The 17,647-nt window shown below is 43.4% G+C and overlaps 1 protein-coding gene across 2 annotated transcripts in view; it reads right to left on the bottom strand.

Moving 5' to 3' along the window:
• Positions 1 to 17,647, bottom strand: part of C13H16orf87 (chromosome 13 C16orf87 homolog) — an 18,281-nt gene extending 634 nt beyond the window's left edge. Inside the window, exons 1-5 of one of the 2 annotated variants that reach the window (XR_008452016.1) lie at positions 17,492 to 17,647; positions 13,792 to 13,888; positions 12,869 to 13,051; positions 6,882 to 7,003; positions 6,111 to 6,181 (exon numbers count right to left, since the gene is read on the bottom strand). Coding sequence is in view for 1 of the 2 variants with exons in the window: in XM_054078649.1 (XP_053934624.1) it covers positions 6,885 to 7,003; positions 12,869 to 13,051; positions 13,792 to 13,888; positions 17,492 to 17,557 (465 nt within the window). In the remaining variant the exon portion in view is untranslated. Of the gene's footprint in view, positions 1 to 6,110; positions 6,182 to 6,453; positions 7,004 to 12,868; positions 13,052 to 13,791; positions 13,889 to 17,491 lie in introns of those variants that run through there. The other variant, XM_054078649.1, reaches the window with a different exon arrangement.

Raw genomic sequence — 17,647 nt, 5'->3', positions numbered from 1 at the left:
GCAAAACTGCTGAGCCCTTCTACCTGGACAGTGCAAGGCTGCTGCCAGCTCTGCTCCTTGAGCAGCATTCCTGGCATCTACACAAGAAGCACCATCCAGCCACCATCCATCTTGGCGGGAGGGCAGACTATCCACGTGGGCATCCTGAACACCCCCTTCGGGTTTTCCATTACTGCAGAACTGACTGTATGACTGGAAGACCCTTATTCCAGATCCTACGAGAACAAATGCTACAGCTATTCCAATGGTGCAGTGTTTAACGTATGAGTCAGGAGATCCCTAAGCCCAGGGGAGGGGGAAGAGTTCTTTTGATATGTTTGCGACTTATTCCAATAGTACAAATAACCATGTTATTACTCCAGATTTAATAAAGAGATGCTATTACTCAATGCGGCACCAGAGGCACGTACAGCATGTAAGCACCGTGCCATAGGGGAAAACTTGCATGACAAAGAATCCCTCAGGAAATTTGGAAAGCAGTCCAGAACAAGCAATGTTTAGCCTGCGACCTTCCATTAACAGATCCAACTACAGAACCATAGTGTAAAACTACAGCAGTATTTTCATTAATTAATACTATGAATATATTTACTATGATGAACTTCACTGACTTTGCTTTTTCACCATTTTAGCTTCTGAAAAAAATAACTTTCAAGTTTTTCTCTCCCCAATTTTCATTTCAGATTTATGGTACTGATTCTGGACTCTGTTCTCAGAAGAGTATTAAAGCCAATAAATCAACAGCAACTATGGAACATCCAATCCACAGCAAGGAAGTAGTCTGCTTTTCAAAATGTTAAATGTGTTGCTGTGGGGAGAGCAACGGACACAGGACTAAATTTCCTTTAGTATCAGGGAGAAGTCTAGTGGATTTCACACACAGGAAAAAACCATTCAGTGCCTTGCCTGAAAATACTAAGAGCTAGAGATGAGGGAAGTGCTCCCTCTGAGTAGAGACATTCCAGTATAGCCTCTGCCGATGTCACCAGACATCATGTGCTTATAGAATAAATACAAAAAACCACTTCCACTTTTCCAGAAGTAACGCAAGTAACACTCAACAAATGAAATCAAGGTCAAGATTCATACTTCAGCTTTTAGAGCAATCTGCTCTACTTGAGCTCCTAAACTCCTCTTTGAAACCAGGAGAGGTGTTTGACAGCCAGATCAGTGCGTGAAGAATGAAGCCCAGAAAAAGGAAAAAGGGCATGTTAAGAGGCTATAAATTATTACTGGCTTCCCCAGCCAGGTGCTGACAGATAGGCCAATTCCTGCACCAACTACAGAATAAACTGAAGGGGCTCATCATTCCTGAGGTGACCTCTCATCTCCCAGCACCAGCCTCCCTGAGCTAGAAGGAGGTGACCTGCTCCACAAACACATTCCATTTTCACAGCATTTACAAACTGAACAACATTCCTTCCAGACACTCTGTAAAAAGAAGTCCTTAGTCCTTGAGCCCCTTGAAGCATTTCTTTCACACACACTTAAGAGTCACTAAATTACTGAAGTATTTTAGAACCTTCATCGTCATTAATAATCAAAGGTAGAGAGCTACTAACACTGGTGCTACCCAGTTTAATTCATCAGGCTACGCCCAAAACATCCAACTGAATGTTCAGAGTTCTCTTCCAAAAAGAATTTCCAAACTCTACCAATAACTTACCCTTTCATTACGCTTTCATCCATACAACAAGCTAGAACTGAATGTCAGCATACAGGAGTGATCCCAGGGAAACACAGGCAGAACCAGAAGGCAGAGTATCAACACCAGAAGTGTTCAAGCCCCCTTCTGTATCTGATCAGGACAAGGATTCAGGAGTCTGTGAAGACTTTGACTGATGAGGCATTTTCTGAGAGCAGTCAGTTCTCTCTGGTTGTCTCTCTGGCAGTATCAGCACATTTCTACAGCTGCTCTGCTCACAATGGATTAGTACTAAAGGCCAGGTCTGAAAGCCTCCCCACCTCATTAATATTCATTTTATGGTTTAAATCCCATCTACGCAAAGACTCATTCCCAAGGCCAGAAGCCTCACAAAGTACATTCCATTGCTAAACCTGCAGTGTTTACTCTCATTGCTTCAGAAAGCAAACACTGGCAGAGACAGCTCTAGGCAGGCAGCTTTTGTTTAAAAGAATAGTATCTAAAGCCCTGCTTTAACTTCATTAGCCCACAAAGATCTGCACTGCAATGAATCCTGCCTGCAAAGCACAAACACAAGTACAAATGTCAGCATATTTTCATTCTTTCATTATTCTGTTTTTTTTCCAGCTGCCCAAGGGTGTGTGTGTAACATCTGCAGCTGAATAAACTCTTATTTAAGTTCCTACAATACATTAACAACCTAGTAGAGATCTTAAAATACAAAACATTTTACAAGACATTCTCCCACGTACTGTTACCACCAGTCTCAAAATCAAAATTGCCGAGCAGTACACCCAAGGATAAAAGTAACCTTTTATCGCCCAAAAAGGTTGGACCGGAGGATCTTTGGGGTCCCTTCCAACCTGGCACTCTAGGATTCTAAAAATGTAAACTATGTTTCTTCTTGCAATCTCTGTACTTCTTTAACCTTCTTTTTTTTCCCCAGAACTACATTTAAATGCTTACACAGGAGCTGTACGTAAACATGAGTTTCACAGTTGCTAAGTAACCGTGCACCAGCAGATAGCACTGTGCGTGTTGTAACCAACAGCACACAAGCTGCCAAGTTCGTAATTTGCTCAGCGCCAAGAAACACGAGTTAAATATTTTGGATGAGACTCTTGGATCTCTTTAAAAAAAGGCATGAGCCACAACGAGAAAATTCATTGAGAAGGGACTGGACTCATGAGCCACCCTACGTGCTGTGGACACTTCTTCCTTGTCAGGGTGGTAAAGCCATTCTGCAGAATGCAGCTATGAGCATTCACCTAAACTGGCCTTTCTCCACTTCCATTCAGCCTGTTATTCACTGCTTTGAGGTACTGTTTCCGAAACACTCTCCTACCTAAGTGCCTGAAAGACATTCCCTCATTTTAAACACTCCATTAAATAAACAGTTCATTTCAAAACTGTCTTCTTGAAAGCCCTTCATTGGTTGCAAGACATGTCACTGGAAAAACAAAAAAATCCTTTAAGTAGATTCCAATGCCCACCTTCAAATCTCAGGATGAATTTGCCTACTCAGTTTGGTAGGGGATTTGGTGGGGGGGGGGGTGTGTGTGTCTTAAGCTTAGTTTCTTCTTTTTCAACAGAATTAAGAAGTAAAACCACAGGATCAGGCTCTCAATCTACTCAGCCAAGATTCGGTGTATCTAAGTATCTGAATTTACTGTACCGTTTTTCATTCTTTGTAGTTTCTCTGTCTCAAAGAACAGAGACATCTGTTACCTTTTCAATATGATAGGAATTAAAGATCAGGACCTGAACACAACATCAGCAACTTAAACAGGCTTAAACTAAACAGTGGTTTAAGGCAGCTTTCTGGTTACACCATTTGACCACAAATCATCAATACTTCAACGTCTACCAGAATCCTAACAAAAATCAAGCACCACATCCTGTTAGGCAATAAGATACCAAGCATCCTTGATAGCACAGTCCAAGATACAAGGAGGACACAGCACTGCCAGAAGTCTACAAGAATCACTGTTTCACTCTAAAAAAATCTAGAAAAAACTTAAAAAATAGAAAATTAAAAAGCACTAAGCAGAACAAATCCAAAGACCTTGTTTAGGACCTGACCTGTGAAGGAAACATCTCAATTCTAGACTCCTCCTCTGCAAATCCTGCTGCCCTGCCACAGAATGATGATAATCTGCAAAGTATTCCCAATATTGTGTCACATTTTCAGGGCTTTTTTCACATCAATCATGACAGCATTCCAGTGAAAACAACAGGAAAATTAGAGATATCTGTAAAATCTGATTTAAGAAAACTTACAGATATAGGACTTGCACGGGAGGTGAAGAAAAACTTCCTTAAAGCATTTCTGATTAAATTGCTGATTGAAAGTTCAGTACTTTGCTCTTGACCAATTTTCACAGCTCAAAAGCCAACACCCCACACAACTTATGAAGCTTCCAGCACAGGAGGACAGTTACACCCATTAGCAGGGTTTCAAGCTCCCAAGCTGAATATAAGTGAGTGATGTTCCAAAGAACAATCATTTCCCAGTGCTCTCCCCAGTACTGATACCAGAAATGCCTGAACAGACAGCCGCTCTCCTCAGACTCTGACTGCCCTCTAGTAGCAGAACAGAGGAAACACAGAGACCTCTCCAGCCAGGACTGTGCACTTGCTGGATGGTCTGGCAGACCGTTACACAGATGGAGCCACCAGGAGCACAGCTCTTCAGAACCGATGTGAAACACACGTGGCAGAAGGCAGAGCTGGCGAGACAGTGGTTTATAAACATGCCATTCTCCAACACAATCCCGAGCGATTCGGTTCAGAACATTAAGTTTATCTGGGCAGGGAAGCCATCAGGGAAGGTGTAGAGGCAGCACAGCAGTGGAGTGGTATTTCTGTGGTAGCGTTACACTCTCAAGTTAATTAAAAAAGCTACAGCCTAATTCACTTTTTCTGAAAGATGATCTTTCTGTGCAAGGCCTCATGACACAAAACACAGTGAAACAACTTGAGTTAGACTGAACCACGAAGACATTGAAAGGCAGAGTCTAACACCTTACATTGGAAACAGAGTCAGCAAAAGAAAAAAAAAACGATATCACAGAATGCCCCGAGTTGGAAGGGATCCACAAGGATCACGAAGTCCAACTCCAGTCCCTGCACAGGACACCCCAATGTTCAGCCCGTGGGGCTAAGGGCACTGGCCAAACACTTCAGCAATATTGTCAGGTTTGGCACTGTGACTGCTTCCAAGGGGGCACCACCTTCTGGAGGAAAAACTTTCCTAAACCAAGAGGGTCTAGGAAGGCCCAGGCCAAAGGGGGCCAAATCCCGAGGAAGTCTAAGAAGGCCCAAGACAATGGGGGCCAAAGTCAAAGAAGGTTCTTTCCCAGTTGGTGGGAAGAGTAAATCAGGACTTGCAAGATCCCTGGCAAAGAACCCCTCTCTCCCTAGCAAATTTTCAAAGCCACCAGCTATCATCATAGCTTTATAAGAAACTGGGAGGCAGCAGGGGAAGAAGAATAGCATGCCCACAAGTGGGACAGTGCTGACAGCAGCAGCCTAGGGGAGACAAAGGAAGCAGTAGAGCACAATTCGCCCCCTGCTTCAAGAGTCTCCACCACTAAGACAGGAAAGATATTCCTGTGCTTTTGAGAGGCATGAACACATTTTTCAATATTTACTGGTGAAGGCACCAATCTAAAAGCCCAATTTTGTCACATCTAACATTAACTTCAGTCCTCTGAAGATAACTTTAATTCCACAGCAGAAAGAAACAGATACCTGCAAGAAGGCAGGTGAGAGCACTGAGCAACCTGTTAGTAGTTCTCTTTGCCCCTTCACATGGTCTATCTCATCCTAGCAACAGTAGCCACAGCAGCCTGACCAGAGCTTAGCTTTTCAAAATTAGAACTTCCCTTCTGCCATTCTAACTCCAACGACTTCCCACACAAACACACGCTCTGTCCTGAAGCGTTACTCATCTGTCCTTACTGCTGGTATTTGTGACAGGCTACAGCTCTGGGAAGCAGAAGTCTGCATGATGTAGGGAAGTGGGCATTTACTCATTTACTGCAACAAAGACAACCGCGGATTAGTGGTTTGAGTGTCTTTCCATACTCATCCCTCTTACCCGGTGCTAAACCCCCATGCTTGCTCATGCAAGAGTTTGGGCTCAAACTGCACTACAGCATTTTAACAATGATGACTTTGTTGAATGTTTTCCCCAAGCGTTTTTCTACCAACAGCTCACTTTTGCACCCTCAGGTAGCCTTTGCTTTGGTATTTACAGCCCATAGTCTGAAGACAGCACTGCTCAGATTTACACTTTGAAAAGACAGACCAAGAAAAGCTGATGAGAGGAAAAGGAACCAGCATGTCCTCAACTTCTGGAAATGTCAGCAAGATGTTAGCTGTAGATCTACATCTCCACTGCCTGCTGCTCGCCCTCGCCAGTAAATGACGGGACAAGAAAGAGTATGGAAGAGGTACTTACCATCTGGACAAGGCAGACACCCAGCAAACAGCGGTTACAAAACAAGCGCTGAGCTCTCACTCTTCAGGACTCTGACACAAAAAGGTAGATGTGATTTTTAAAGAACAATTCTAGGTAACAGGGAATCGTTCTCTAAAGAGAATTAATAAGCAACATGAAGTTATCATCAAGCAGAACAACCCCCCAAAATGAAACCACTTTAATGTTCTTCCTACCAGAATGGCACCACACCTATCAAAAAAAGTAAATTTCACGTCATCCATAGGATGGATACCAGATTTTTAACAGGATTAAAATGAACACACCCTAAGTATCACGAATGTACTTAATTCTCAGTTCAATAAAATATTTGAATACCAATTTATTAAAAAGTTATGTGAACTGTACATACAGAAACTGCAATATAGCTGAAAAATCTGAAATATATAATTTTAAAGGAAAATGATTTATTTCTGAAAATATTTAAAATATTGCATTTCTGGCAGCAAATTTAAAAGAAGTGCTCTGGAACAGGTGCAGTCTCTGTGTGCATTTGTCTACACATGTCTTCAAGGTGTAAAACATATCTGCTTTCTGATTTTCCACAGCACAATCTCGTGAACACTTTCTCTGACTTGTAGAGACAGAATTCCATTTCCAAGAACAGCAGCAGAATTTTAACAGGGAATACTACGGTCCTTGCTGGTGCAGATAACACACTTTCCGAGAGTCCACGGCACCTTGGAAATACATTAGCCATTCTGCATATAATAATAATCAGATTGTGCTTACAAGTTACAGAATAAGTCTTTGATTGATAATTTTTCTGTTTATTTCCGCCAAGGCCACTGAAAACACGAAGGCCTTTTCATCTGAAAGGTTAGCATACATGTCAACTTCTTTTTCTTGTTTCTCTGTAGAAGGAAAAAAAGTCACTATTAGAAACTTTTTCCATCACCTAAAGTTAATACACGTTACATAGCAATTAATAAATTATGTGCAATGGAGTACTGGAATGGAAAAGAAGTCAGACAATCAACACCTATCAGGCAGGGACAGAAAGGAGGAAGGAGTGGAGGCACACAAAGGTACCATCAGAGTCACAGAATGAGTCACTCAAAAGCGTGACTGAATTTCTGTTGATGATAAAGAATGAGAAACTAACATTATATTGATTTCCAAAACAAAAGAGTATTCAAGGGTTCCTACAGTTTGGAGGGTTTTTTTGCTTTTACATAAACACCTTCAATCCCAGAAAACAAGGATATTTTACCGTATCCTTATTAAATATGACATTCACCCTCCCCCCCCCTCATTTTACATTTAAGTAACAGAAACGCAAGAGTTTAATCACAGTGGCCAAGACCAAAAAGCAGACAGACAGTCAGAAGTCAGGTTCCCCAGTTTGTCACCATGACTATTCCTGGACTTCCCATACCGCAGGCTTCCAAACATACCCCAGAAACAGACCATGCTAACACCTCAAGTCAGCAACCAAAAGCCTCCAAATTCCCTCAGCTGCTGTCAGCTTCTTTCAAGGCTACAGATACTCAACAGCAACCCATCAAGAAGTCCCCATGCTGCAGTCCTCAAGGACATGACATCACTACAGCATAAGACAAAGCTAACAGAACAGCACTTTCCTAAGTACCTCTGACTGTAGACCATCCCTGCTTCTCTCCTGGTTCAGCCACAGGTAGCTGACAGAACTCATTAAGGAAAAACCCAACAAACACAACTCTGTAAGCAGAAGACCGCAGTCATAGGTGCAGAGGAGAGAGGAATACAACATATGAAGTTGGAATGTTGGTGTCTTGCTGTGGAACTCCACCTCTAACCTAAGTGCCACAGTGGCCTGGACTAGTTTACAATCACCACAACACCCACCTGACAGACACCTCTGTCTCATTAACAGACACACGTGTGCACACTTCGACTGAGCACAGTGTGCTCTGTCAGACTCCTCCAAAAGACCTAAAACAGCAACAGGCAGGTGGAGGCAAAGCAGCACCAGAAAATAATGGAAAGTACTGTGTGGGAAAAAAGACCCCAGCACCTCCTATCCCCACCTACTCACACAATTATTCCTTCAGGGGGTCCACACTCAAAACACTGTAGACTCGCCAGCACATCTGCCTGCATTACAGCTACAGACATCATTCCACAGACTGCCTCCCCTGGCAAATCAAGCACTTGGGTTAACAACTAAGGTGGGAGAAACTGAAAAGTCATTCACCTCTGTGGTCTGAATTAATACTGATAGAGAGACACAGCAACAAACTTCAAGATTCCTAAGCAACTTAAATCATGTGTAAGCTCACTTTTTCCTGCAAGCAAAATTGCTTAGTGAGGAGCCTGGACACACAAAGATGCAAAGTTTTTAGTCTCAACATAAGAAACTTGCTTCAGCAAAGCAGAATAAATCAAAACACATTTGATATTTGGAATGTAAACAATTTCTGCTTGTTCCCTGGCTATGCAAAACAATATTCTCTAGTGTACTGAGTATGAAAAGAAAGCTGAGAAACCAAATTTTGCTCTAAGTCCTACCCTACAGCTTAGGACAAATCCATTTCTGTATGCACACTCAGTCTGAGCTGCTCCACTTCCTCCCTCCCACCATTTACAGATTAACAATGCTGGGAGTTGTTCTGAGCACAGACATCACATACTGGTTATTCCACATCAACTTTTTCTATTTTCATATCTAAACTCCTTCCATTTTCATACTTCCTGATCCAAACAAATCCAGTCACCACGTGAATACATCAGCACTCAGGAAAGTAAAAACACTGGGTTTTTCCCCCCCTGGTTACTGTTAAGATTGCACACTTCTTAGCAAACAAGCTTTCTCATGTTTCCCTTCCTCTGCTCTCCCACAGTCCTGGCTTGTTCTGAGAGACTTCCTCTTTAAAAGACTGAACTCTTGATATCAAACAGCAGCAGTGATTAACACAGAAGTTTGCAAGCTTTGTGCATCCTTAAGCCAACTCCAGTTCTAACCGGTAACCAGTGAAGAGCTCACACCAGCTTGACATTTTATCAGATGCAACTCATAGGATGCCATGGCTCCTGCAGACAGTTAAAATTTTCCACTCGCAGTCTAATCTGAAAGTAGTTTTGACTCACTTCTCTATTATTAGCGAAAGGCAGTCTTACAGAATCACAACATTGGTTTTGTAAGACATTAAAAATACTGAGTCTCTGGATGTACAACTGAGCTGTTTAGGTGAAAATACTCCATCTTGCTGCAGAACATCTCTCTCAGTCCCAGATCTCCTCCATCCCACCTGACCCACAGCCCTTAAAACCGTGATGTATGTATAAACCAAATGCAGACCCCTCCCCTATTGCAAATTCTGTATGAATCCAAAATCATAAGTTCTGATTCACTATTCAAGATAGTGAGCTACTTCAAATGTGCACACTGAGGAAGGAGTTGTACAAGTAATGCTGTTGGAAGTTACTGGAAAAGGAAAACCTGGGTCAAGAAACTGAATTCAGTTTAACTTTTAGCAGGATACCAAAATGTATCTCTCTTTATAAGCGTGTGCCCTTTGTCAAGTATTGAGTCTGCTTTAGTGAGGCTCCTGGCCACTGGCACTATCACTTGATGGAAATCTCTGTCAGGAGCAGAATAACCAACACCACTTCCTCCATACAGTGAGGGTTTTGTTCAATTCAGTCAGGGCTGATACCCAGGCCGCCTGGGAACCTGCCTGGCTGGGTACCATGGGCCTATGCAGTAAAATACCACAACAAAAACCAGAGTCAGATTATTAGGAAGTTGCTATTTTCAAAATCTACTGTTACATTTCTGACAAAGCCACTAAGTGACAATTCTGAAAAGCCGAGCCTGTAACAAGAAGTTCCCATTTTCCACAGCCACTGTGTGGCTCTGAAGCACGCAAGAAGAATGCTCTCTGGGCTGCAGCACTCTGCCACAGCCCCTCAACCTGCTACCTCTATCCTCCTGCTCCACTCCTCCTTACAAAAAGTGCAGCAGAAATAGCTTATTTTAACAAGCACTTTTGCTTCTCCCATTCTTCTTACTCGCTGTTGAATGCTGCAGCCCTTTGCCCTCATGTGAACCTGTCAGGAAGGACACAAAGGACAAGTCAAAGGCAGAGACATGACTGCAAACGAGCACACTGTGTACAAAAAGAGCATGACACAAGCAAGGAAACAAAGCTACGGATGACACGGGTGTCCCAAGGATGAAAATCTTCACAGCTGGGCGGGCTTCATACGGACAGATTTGGCTCTTGCATGTTGTCACAACTCAAGTGTTCTCTGTCCCCCTGCGTTTCACCTACGAATGCAGTGGGCACTGCAGAAGCCTAAGAGGTATCAAATATTTAATAGGTTTGCAAGCAGCAGCCTCTTTTCAAGTCTTTTGGGGTAAAGAATAGCACAATCTCTACTGGCAAGTGCCATGAACCGGATACCCTATAAATATGCAATAGGCAAGGAAATAACGAAGTCTATCCCTAAGCTAAATGTCTTGCACTCCTGAGCTGACTTTCAACACTATGCAGATGGCTACAAGGCCGAGCAATGAGTGACACAAAAATCAAAAATCACCTTAATTGGCACAGAAGAACTGAAGTTGCTTAATATGCTTTTATGCAAACAACACTACCAAGCAGCAGGTTTGGTAAAGGAAGAATATTTCTAAAATTCCCCAGTAATTACTCCACGCACAGTAGCTAGGCCAATTTTACAAGGCACTTAAAAAGGGAGAAGTCAACATTAACTTGTTTTATAGCTGCCAGTGACAAAATGATGGCTTCTCTGCTGAATTTATTTCAAAGCTGTGACAGCCGTATGTAGCAACTTTTTGTTTGTTTTTTCAAATGTGCCCAATATTCACCTCACAGTGGTCTAGGCGAAAGACCAACATCACAGACCATCATAACCAGAAATAGGTCAGAAGTAAGAAAACATCCTAAGCCCACCAATTCCTAAGTCATAGAGTGGGCTGTACTGGGGAGGAACAAAGATAATTCCACACGGGTGTGAACCCCAGCTCCATACCAGCACTGCAGAAGAGTGTAAGAAAGAAATAGCAGCGGTAGCCTCAGTACCAACTGATGGGGACAGTAGGGCAGGAGAAGATGAAGGTGATCTTCTCAAGCAAGATGCAACTCTAAAGAAACCATGGCAGCAAACAGCAAGAAAACAAGACACCACATGCACTCCTATGGAAAGGCCTCACTACACACGTATTTCTAGTTTTCTACCTGAGGGCACTGTCATATTGTCACACTTCAGAGCATGCAGCAAGAGATTAAAAACATTCAGCCTGGTTTGGGACAAGGAAACACGTTCGCTAAATATCCCTCGCACTCTCAAATTCTTGCGTTTCAGAAACTATAAAATATGCATTAAGAGAATGGATATTTTCTTTGGATTGCTTTCCTCTTTTACAGGGGACAGGAAAGATTTACTTTCACAAGACAACCCAACAAGCTTGCAGGAATTTTAACACCAGAGTTGCGTCTGAAAAAGACTGGCAGTAAAATGCCTGGAAATGCCTACCAGTCCTAGACAAAGTCTAGCCTGGATCAGTAACAGATAGGAACACTCTGTATTCTGTGAAGGTACAGTAAGCCATATGCAACAGTGAAAAGATGAGGTATTGTCCTTTCCTATTAAAGTAAAGCAACTGGCATTCAGAAAACACAGAAATCAGATTCCATCTCCTCTTTCCACAGGCAAAGCACTAAAACAACAACAAGAATCCAAATTTATATTTTGTTTTTATAGGAAAGAAACTTGAAGAATGAACATATTCACATTAAACAGCAGGGACAACAGAAATGGTTTTGAAAAGTTACAAGTTAAAGGAACCCAATTTGTAATGTGGATTAACATCAGTTTTTGTTAACAAATCAGGTGGCAGTGGAAAACACCAACTGCATTTCAGAGACATGCCACACAGTATGCTCAACAGCTTCAGTTGAGTAGTTTTAAGAACAAGATCTTCTGAATATTTATATGAAGCCTTGCCTTTCCCCTCCTGCCTGCCATCCAGCCTTTAAGTCTATGCTAAGTTTTGGATCAATTATTCAGGCCTGAAATTAATATCTTCCAAATCTCAGACAGCAAATCCAGTGTCAATAGGATCTTAAAAAAGAGGAATCCTAAGTGACAGTCACATACTTGAAGGGCTCCAGAACTACTCTAGTGTGCGTACAGTCTCTTTATTGTATAAAGATTAAGAGCAGCAGGTCCCCCAGGGAACTGCAGTAGACAAGGAGGCATTTTTTTTTTTCTAGAGAGTCATTTGGTAGAAACACAGGACAAAAGCTCAGGTCAGAGTAGTGGCAGAAGGTGTCCCTTTTACTTTGGCCCTCCAAAAGGTTTCAAGAAACTTTTCAAGCAATCAGATCAACCTAATAGGTCTCTGATAACACGCAGCATTATATTGTTTGTCCTTGTGATACAGAGCAGCAGCGCCTCCCAAAAAATTAACGAAGTCAAACCAAAAAACCTGCTAATCACTACAGCCCAACGGCTTTCAATCTACATGTTGAAATTGGATCTGCTGGCTAAAAACAGACCTAACTCTTTGTAGTTAGTTCCAATCAAACACTGAAATGCAAAACCAGAGGTCTCTACAGATGTGAAACAGTCTCTTCCCCACATTGAGGTGTCAGGTATTGGCTGAACTAGTCTAGTTACTGGAGTGGTTTGAACGGTATAAACATTTACTGATTAAAACAGTCTTCGTACAAAAAGAAAACCCAATGCAAGTACTTCTCCAGTTCTCATACCTCTTTCTTCCTCGTGCTTTTTGGCTGAGGCACTCTTAGGTCTTCCTCTTCCTCGTCTGCTATGATCTGAATGGCTGTTAGACCTGGATCTTTTTCGGTTTTCCAAGTCTTTATTTACTGCAGAATTTATCTTCTCTCGTTTAACTCTCTCTGTACGTCTCCTTTTGGCTTCATTCTTGTTTTCTGTGCAAAGGAATAGAGGTGGTATGGTCTAGAGCTTTCATCTTTGCTCTTCATTTACCTAGTGCTTACCCCACCCAATCAGCTTTTTTCTTTAAATCTCTTCACAACAATGGTTACATGTCTATATCTTTACAGAACAATTACATCTGCCCAATATCCACACAGAAATTAAGGTGTCAGATCCAGAAAGAAATTTCACTGCTTGATTACAAGAATCAAGCCTTTAATTACTTGAAAAGCATTTTGCAACGAGAGACATGTGCCAGCATACAAAAAGTTTAATTTCCGTGATAAGATGGAAAGTCTTTCCACAGACACCAAGCCAGCACACCACATCCACTAGCCATAAAGACAGCTTATCAGATAGGCAAAAAGCAAAGCACTTCATCTTCTTCTGACACCAATAGTGAAATCGCTCCCACTGCTCATACTAATGGAGGCTCTGAGTCAGTGTTGCCAGTGAATGCCACATTACAGTGTACACATCCTACCAGACCCGGCCCAGGCCAGGCCTCAGGATACTTCATGCTGAACAGAAGCCCTGTGCTTTTTTTGTTTTTTCAAATTTTTACACACCAGAGTCAGAGTATTTACACGAGTTTCACCTGTGAGTTAAGTAGGGACTAACAAGCTTGGGCACTGAAAATGGTACACCGCTCGGCACAGGCCAGTTGCACATTTGCAAGGCCTTCTCTTCCCCAGACTGAACAGTTCCAGCTTCCCAGCTCTGCAAGTATTACCTGTGATGGGTGGTGATCTCTCAGCACGTTTAGCATGCAAGAGCTTTCGACTAATAAATATGTAGCCACAGGGACACGATTTACATGCCACAGGAACCTGAGAAAACAAAAGACAACTCCAGATCATTTCAAATTATGACAAAAATCCTATCTGACGAAGGGAAAAAAACTAACAACTAACATTTTGTCCTCAGAGGTACCTCTTCAAATTTAGCCTGCACTACAAGCTATAGCCTGTGCTATTACGTGATTGCATTTAAATGTATAAAATCAGGTTCTGCTGTGAATCACCTGCAAAGCATTTTCTTTATGCTGTTGTTGAGTCAAGATTGAACCGTATGGCTGTTGTGGCTACCATGCACCACAAACCCTTTTCCCCACACTGTCAGGAGGGTGTGGGGGAAGTGTGGAGCACTAAGACAAGGGTGAACTAGAATAGAAATATAATTTCTCTTCAGAGCTCTCCAATAACCCCAGTCAAACTAGTCAGACGTTCTCAGTTTTGTCACCTTCATTTGCCTTATAAAAAAAAAAAATTGAAGAAAAGGCATGAGTTGAAACTGTTGGTGCATTCCAAACACCATCACTTTCAGAAGCATTTGAAAGCAACTGCTCTGGGGCGGAGGGGCAGCTTTAAGCAGGAGGCACAGCAGAACCTGTAGCAGAACTGGCGCATTTGTAACAGGGCAACCCAGCTGTACAAGGACAGGTGCTCACAGAGGGAGCCAGGGATTTCCCAGCTCGTCATAAATGGGTCGCAGCTGAGGAGTTGGGAGGCCACAGTGCTGCTCCTGATCAGCTCCAGGGCAAGCAAGCATGTTCCCCCAGCACCAGACAATTTAAAACAAGACAAGAAAAGCGGTAAATGCCATTGACATGAAAAGAGACAAAAATCTTACTCTTAGCAATTAAAAAAGTTATGCTGATAAATTATAAAACTCATTACCTTCACTTAAAGCCAAGATCTTTCAAGAGCATTTAAAGCAGCAAGGAACACACCGTCCTGCTTTGATTAGGGTTAAGACTGGTAACATAAACCAAAGCAAGCCTAAGCAGAGGTCTGGAGCAGATTAAAACTCATTAAAGTTCAGTCGTGTTGAAGTACGGCAGTGGGGGAGAAAGCAGGAGGAAATTTCTCAAATGCAATTCTTTCAACTGGGTCTCTACAAGTTTGCCAGCATCCATAGAGAGAAGCAGGAGTACAGAACCACGACTGCCTGCTTGAGGCAAGCAGACATGCAAGTGGACCCAGTTCCACTGTCCTGCTGGGTAGGAAAAACTGCCAAATTAGTACATGACTTCATGAAGAGGAACTCAACCGCTACACAGAACAAACCATTGTGCTTACTGCAGCACATCTTAACTCCCACACTTCACTCTACAAGCGGCCTACAGACTTGTGATCCAGGTTACTTCTTAACTCCCTTTATGGAAACATTGACACAATAAAAACAATCCTCATCATGGTTTACTCAACTTTAGAGCTCTGAGTTTGGCAGACTTGTGTGCACGCCTATCTCCTTGTTCATTAGTAGTAAAAAACACTACCTAGCAGACAGTTTGGCTGCATCGTTACAGTGATCCAGGAGATGTGTTTCAGCCCCTTTTATACACCTGGGTTTCTCCAAGAATTATGTTTCCAGGCTCAGCCTAAAAGAAGTGTGGTGAAAACCACCCCAGGGAATTGCAGCAGACGCAAGGTTTTCAGTGAACTTATCTGTGTTTAGCAGAACAAGACTGCTCTTGTGTCACTGGTGTGGCACGTAGGTGTGTCATTGCGGGGGATTTGGTTAGAAGGGGCTTATTCGCTGAAAGATACTAGCTATCCTTTGAAAGCCTACACTGATAACATCCCATAACATAATTATCACGGCAATATGGTCCTCCAAACATGACTTTATTTAACATTTTTCTAACCAAAAATAAGTTGGGTTTCTCATACAACAAAGTTTACCTGAAGCTAAGCTAAGAAGTGATAATTATTTCTTCTGATTGACTGCAAGTAATTCAGGCTTCGTAGTTTAACAGGGCCAAGATTTGGTTGTAAAAATATCATTAAAAGTCTTTTTTTTTTTTTTACTTTAAACAAGTCTAAACAGCAATTACCATCCAAACTCCAATAGAAAAAGTTTAAAAGCCTACCAAGTGTTACTCAATACTACCTTCCAATATTCGTGGCTGTCTAAATATTTCTGTGCATGCCACTTCTAGACAAGAAATGAGAAACAAATGCAAAGCCCTTGTTTATGGAAGAGTTTAACACTGGTACAAGACACAACCACTTCAGAGTCACGTGAGCTTCCACACACACTGCAAAGGGCTGACTTGTACTATAGGTATAGGTCTTGGCTTCTTGTCCTCTCCCAAATGCTTGGCAGCAGAAAACAAGGTCCCATGAGCAATGCTTGTGCTGGGACAGGACACCGGCACATGAATTCCATGTGAGCCACAGAAGAGTTGCTAACAGAAAATGTACAATGACATACACGTATCATGTGCTATAGTTGTAAAGCACAGAACAAAGTGGAAGTTTCAGCACCAGCTTCAAAACCCCATGAAGAGTGCTTGTTGCTTCTCCTCTTGCTGGTGGTCAGATAGTCATGACAGTTATTTTTTTAAAAAAGCAACCAAAACCCAAAAATACAACCCTGCCACCACTCTCATTTTCAATTTCTCACTCATTTTAATGTCTTCTTTCACCAAGTGGGTAACCAGAGCCTGGCCCACAGCTCTCTCAGAAGCAGTGCTCCAGTGAGGTGCTCAACATGTGGGGGTTTGCAGTGGTTCATGCATTTCTCAAAACACACAGAGATGCCCCCCTGGACTCAATGTTCCAAACTGTTTCAGGAGGAGCAGAAATGCCGCATAAAGCACACAAGTCAGAACAAATGTGATGACTTGTTTTTAAGTCTTTGTAAGCAAAGGCAAACGGCACAAGACCACTTCTTTAGCCACAGCTGAAAAAGTGCATACTGGTCAAGTTTTGGGATCACATGCCAGGCACACATTCCCCTCAGTGAGGCACACAGGCTCCTCTGGACCCAACACCGCAGCGGCTTCCACAGCGCTGTTCTTCCAGTGGAGCCGAGCTCCTAGCACAAACCGGCCTGGTTTTCATAGAAACATCACCACCAAGCAGCATGTAGGCAGAGATGCGGGGTCAGCTCCATCCCGCCGCGATGCCCTCACAGCCCCTTGCCCACGGGGCGCTGGGTGCAGGACACGGCTTGGCTGGTTCTATGGCACCCTGTGAGCGAACGCCACACCAAGTGCTCTCCTGACGAGTCGTGGGCACACCAGTCATCCCAAGAACTAGCTGCATCCTATAAATCATTGTGTTCGTTACATTTTTAATAAACTACATCACAGAATCACGGGTTGGTTTGGGCTGGAAAGGACCTGAGAGACCATCTAATTCCACCCCTGCCATGGGCAGGGACACCTCCCTCCGGACCAAGGGCTCCAGGCCCATCCAGCCTGGCCTCGAATCCCTCCAGGGATGGGGCAGCCACCACTGCTCTGGGCAGGCTGGGCCGGGTCCTCCCCACCCTCAGCGTGCAGGATTTCCTCCTAACGCCCATCTAACCTGCCCCCTCAACGCAGAGTGGCTCCGAGACCCCGCGCTACTGCCTGGCGAGGGCACCGAGCAGCCCCGCCCGTCGCCCCGCGTCCCTCGGTGCGGGGGGCCGCCCCGCCTCACCTGCTGGTCGCAGTCCGGGCAGGACTTAGTAGCCATTTTCACTTTCTTGGCCCTGCTCGAGGACATGCTCGCCACCGCCCGAGCGCCGCCCGCCCCGCCCCAAGGCGGGAGGGGCGCGGGGCCCGGCGAGGGGCCACAAAGGAGCCGCTCCCGGAG

This window comes from Cuculus canorus, chromosome 13 (assembly GCF_017976375.1).
Source record: "Cuculus canorus isolate bCucCan1 chromosome 13, bCucCan1.pri, whole genome shotgun sequence".
In the NCBI taxonomy this organism is placed as follows: Eukaryota; Metazoa; Chordata; class Aves; order Cuculiformes; family Cuculidae; genus Cuculus; species Cuculus canorus.
Note: the sequence above shows the minus strand (reverse complement) of the source record. Positions and strands in the feature narration are given on the sequence as shown.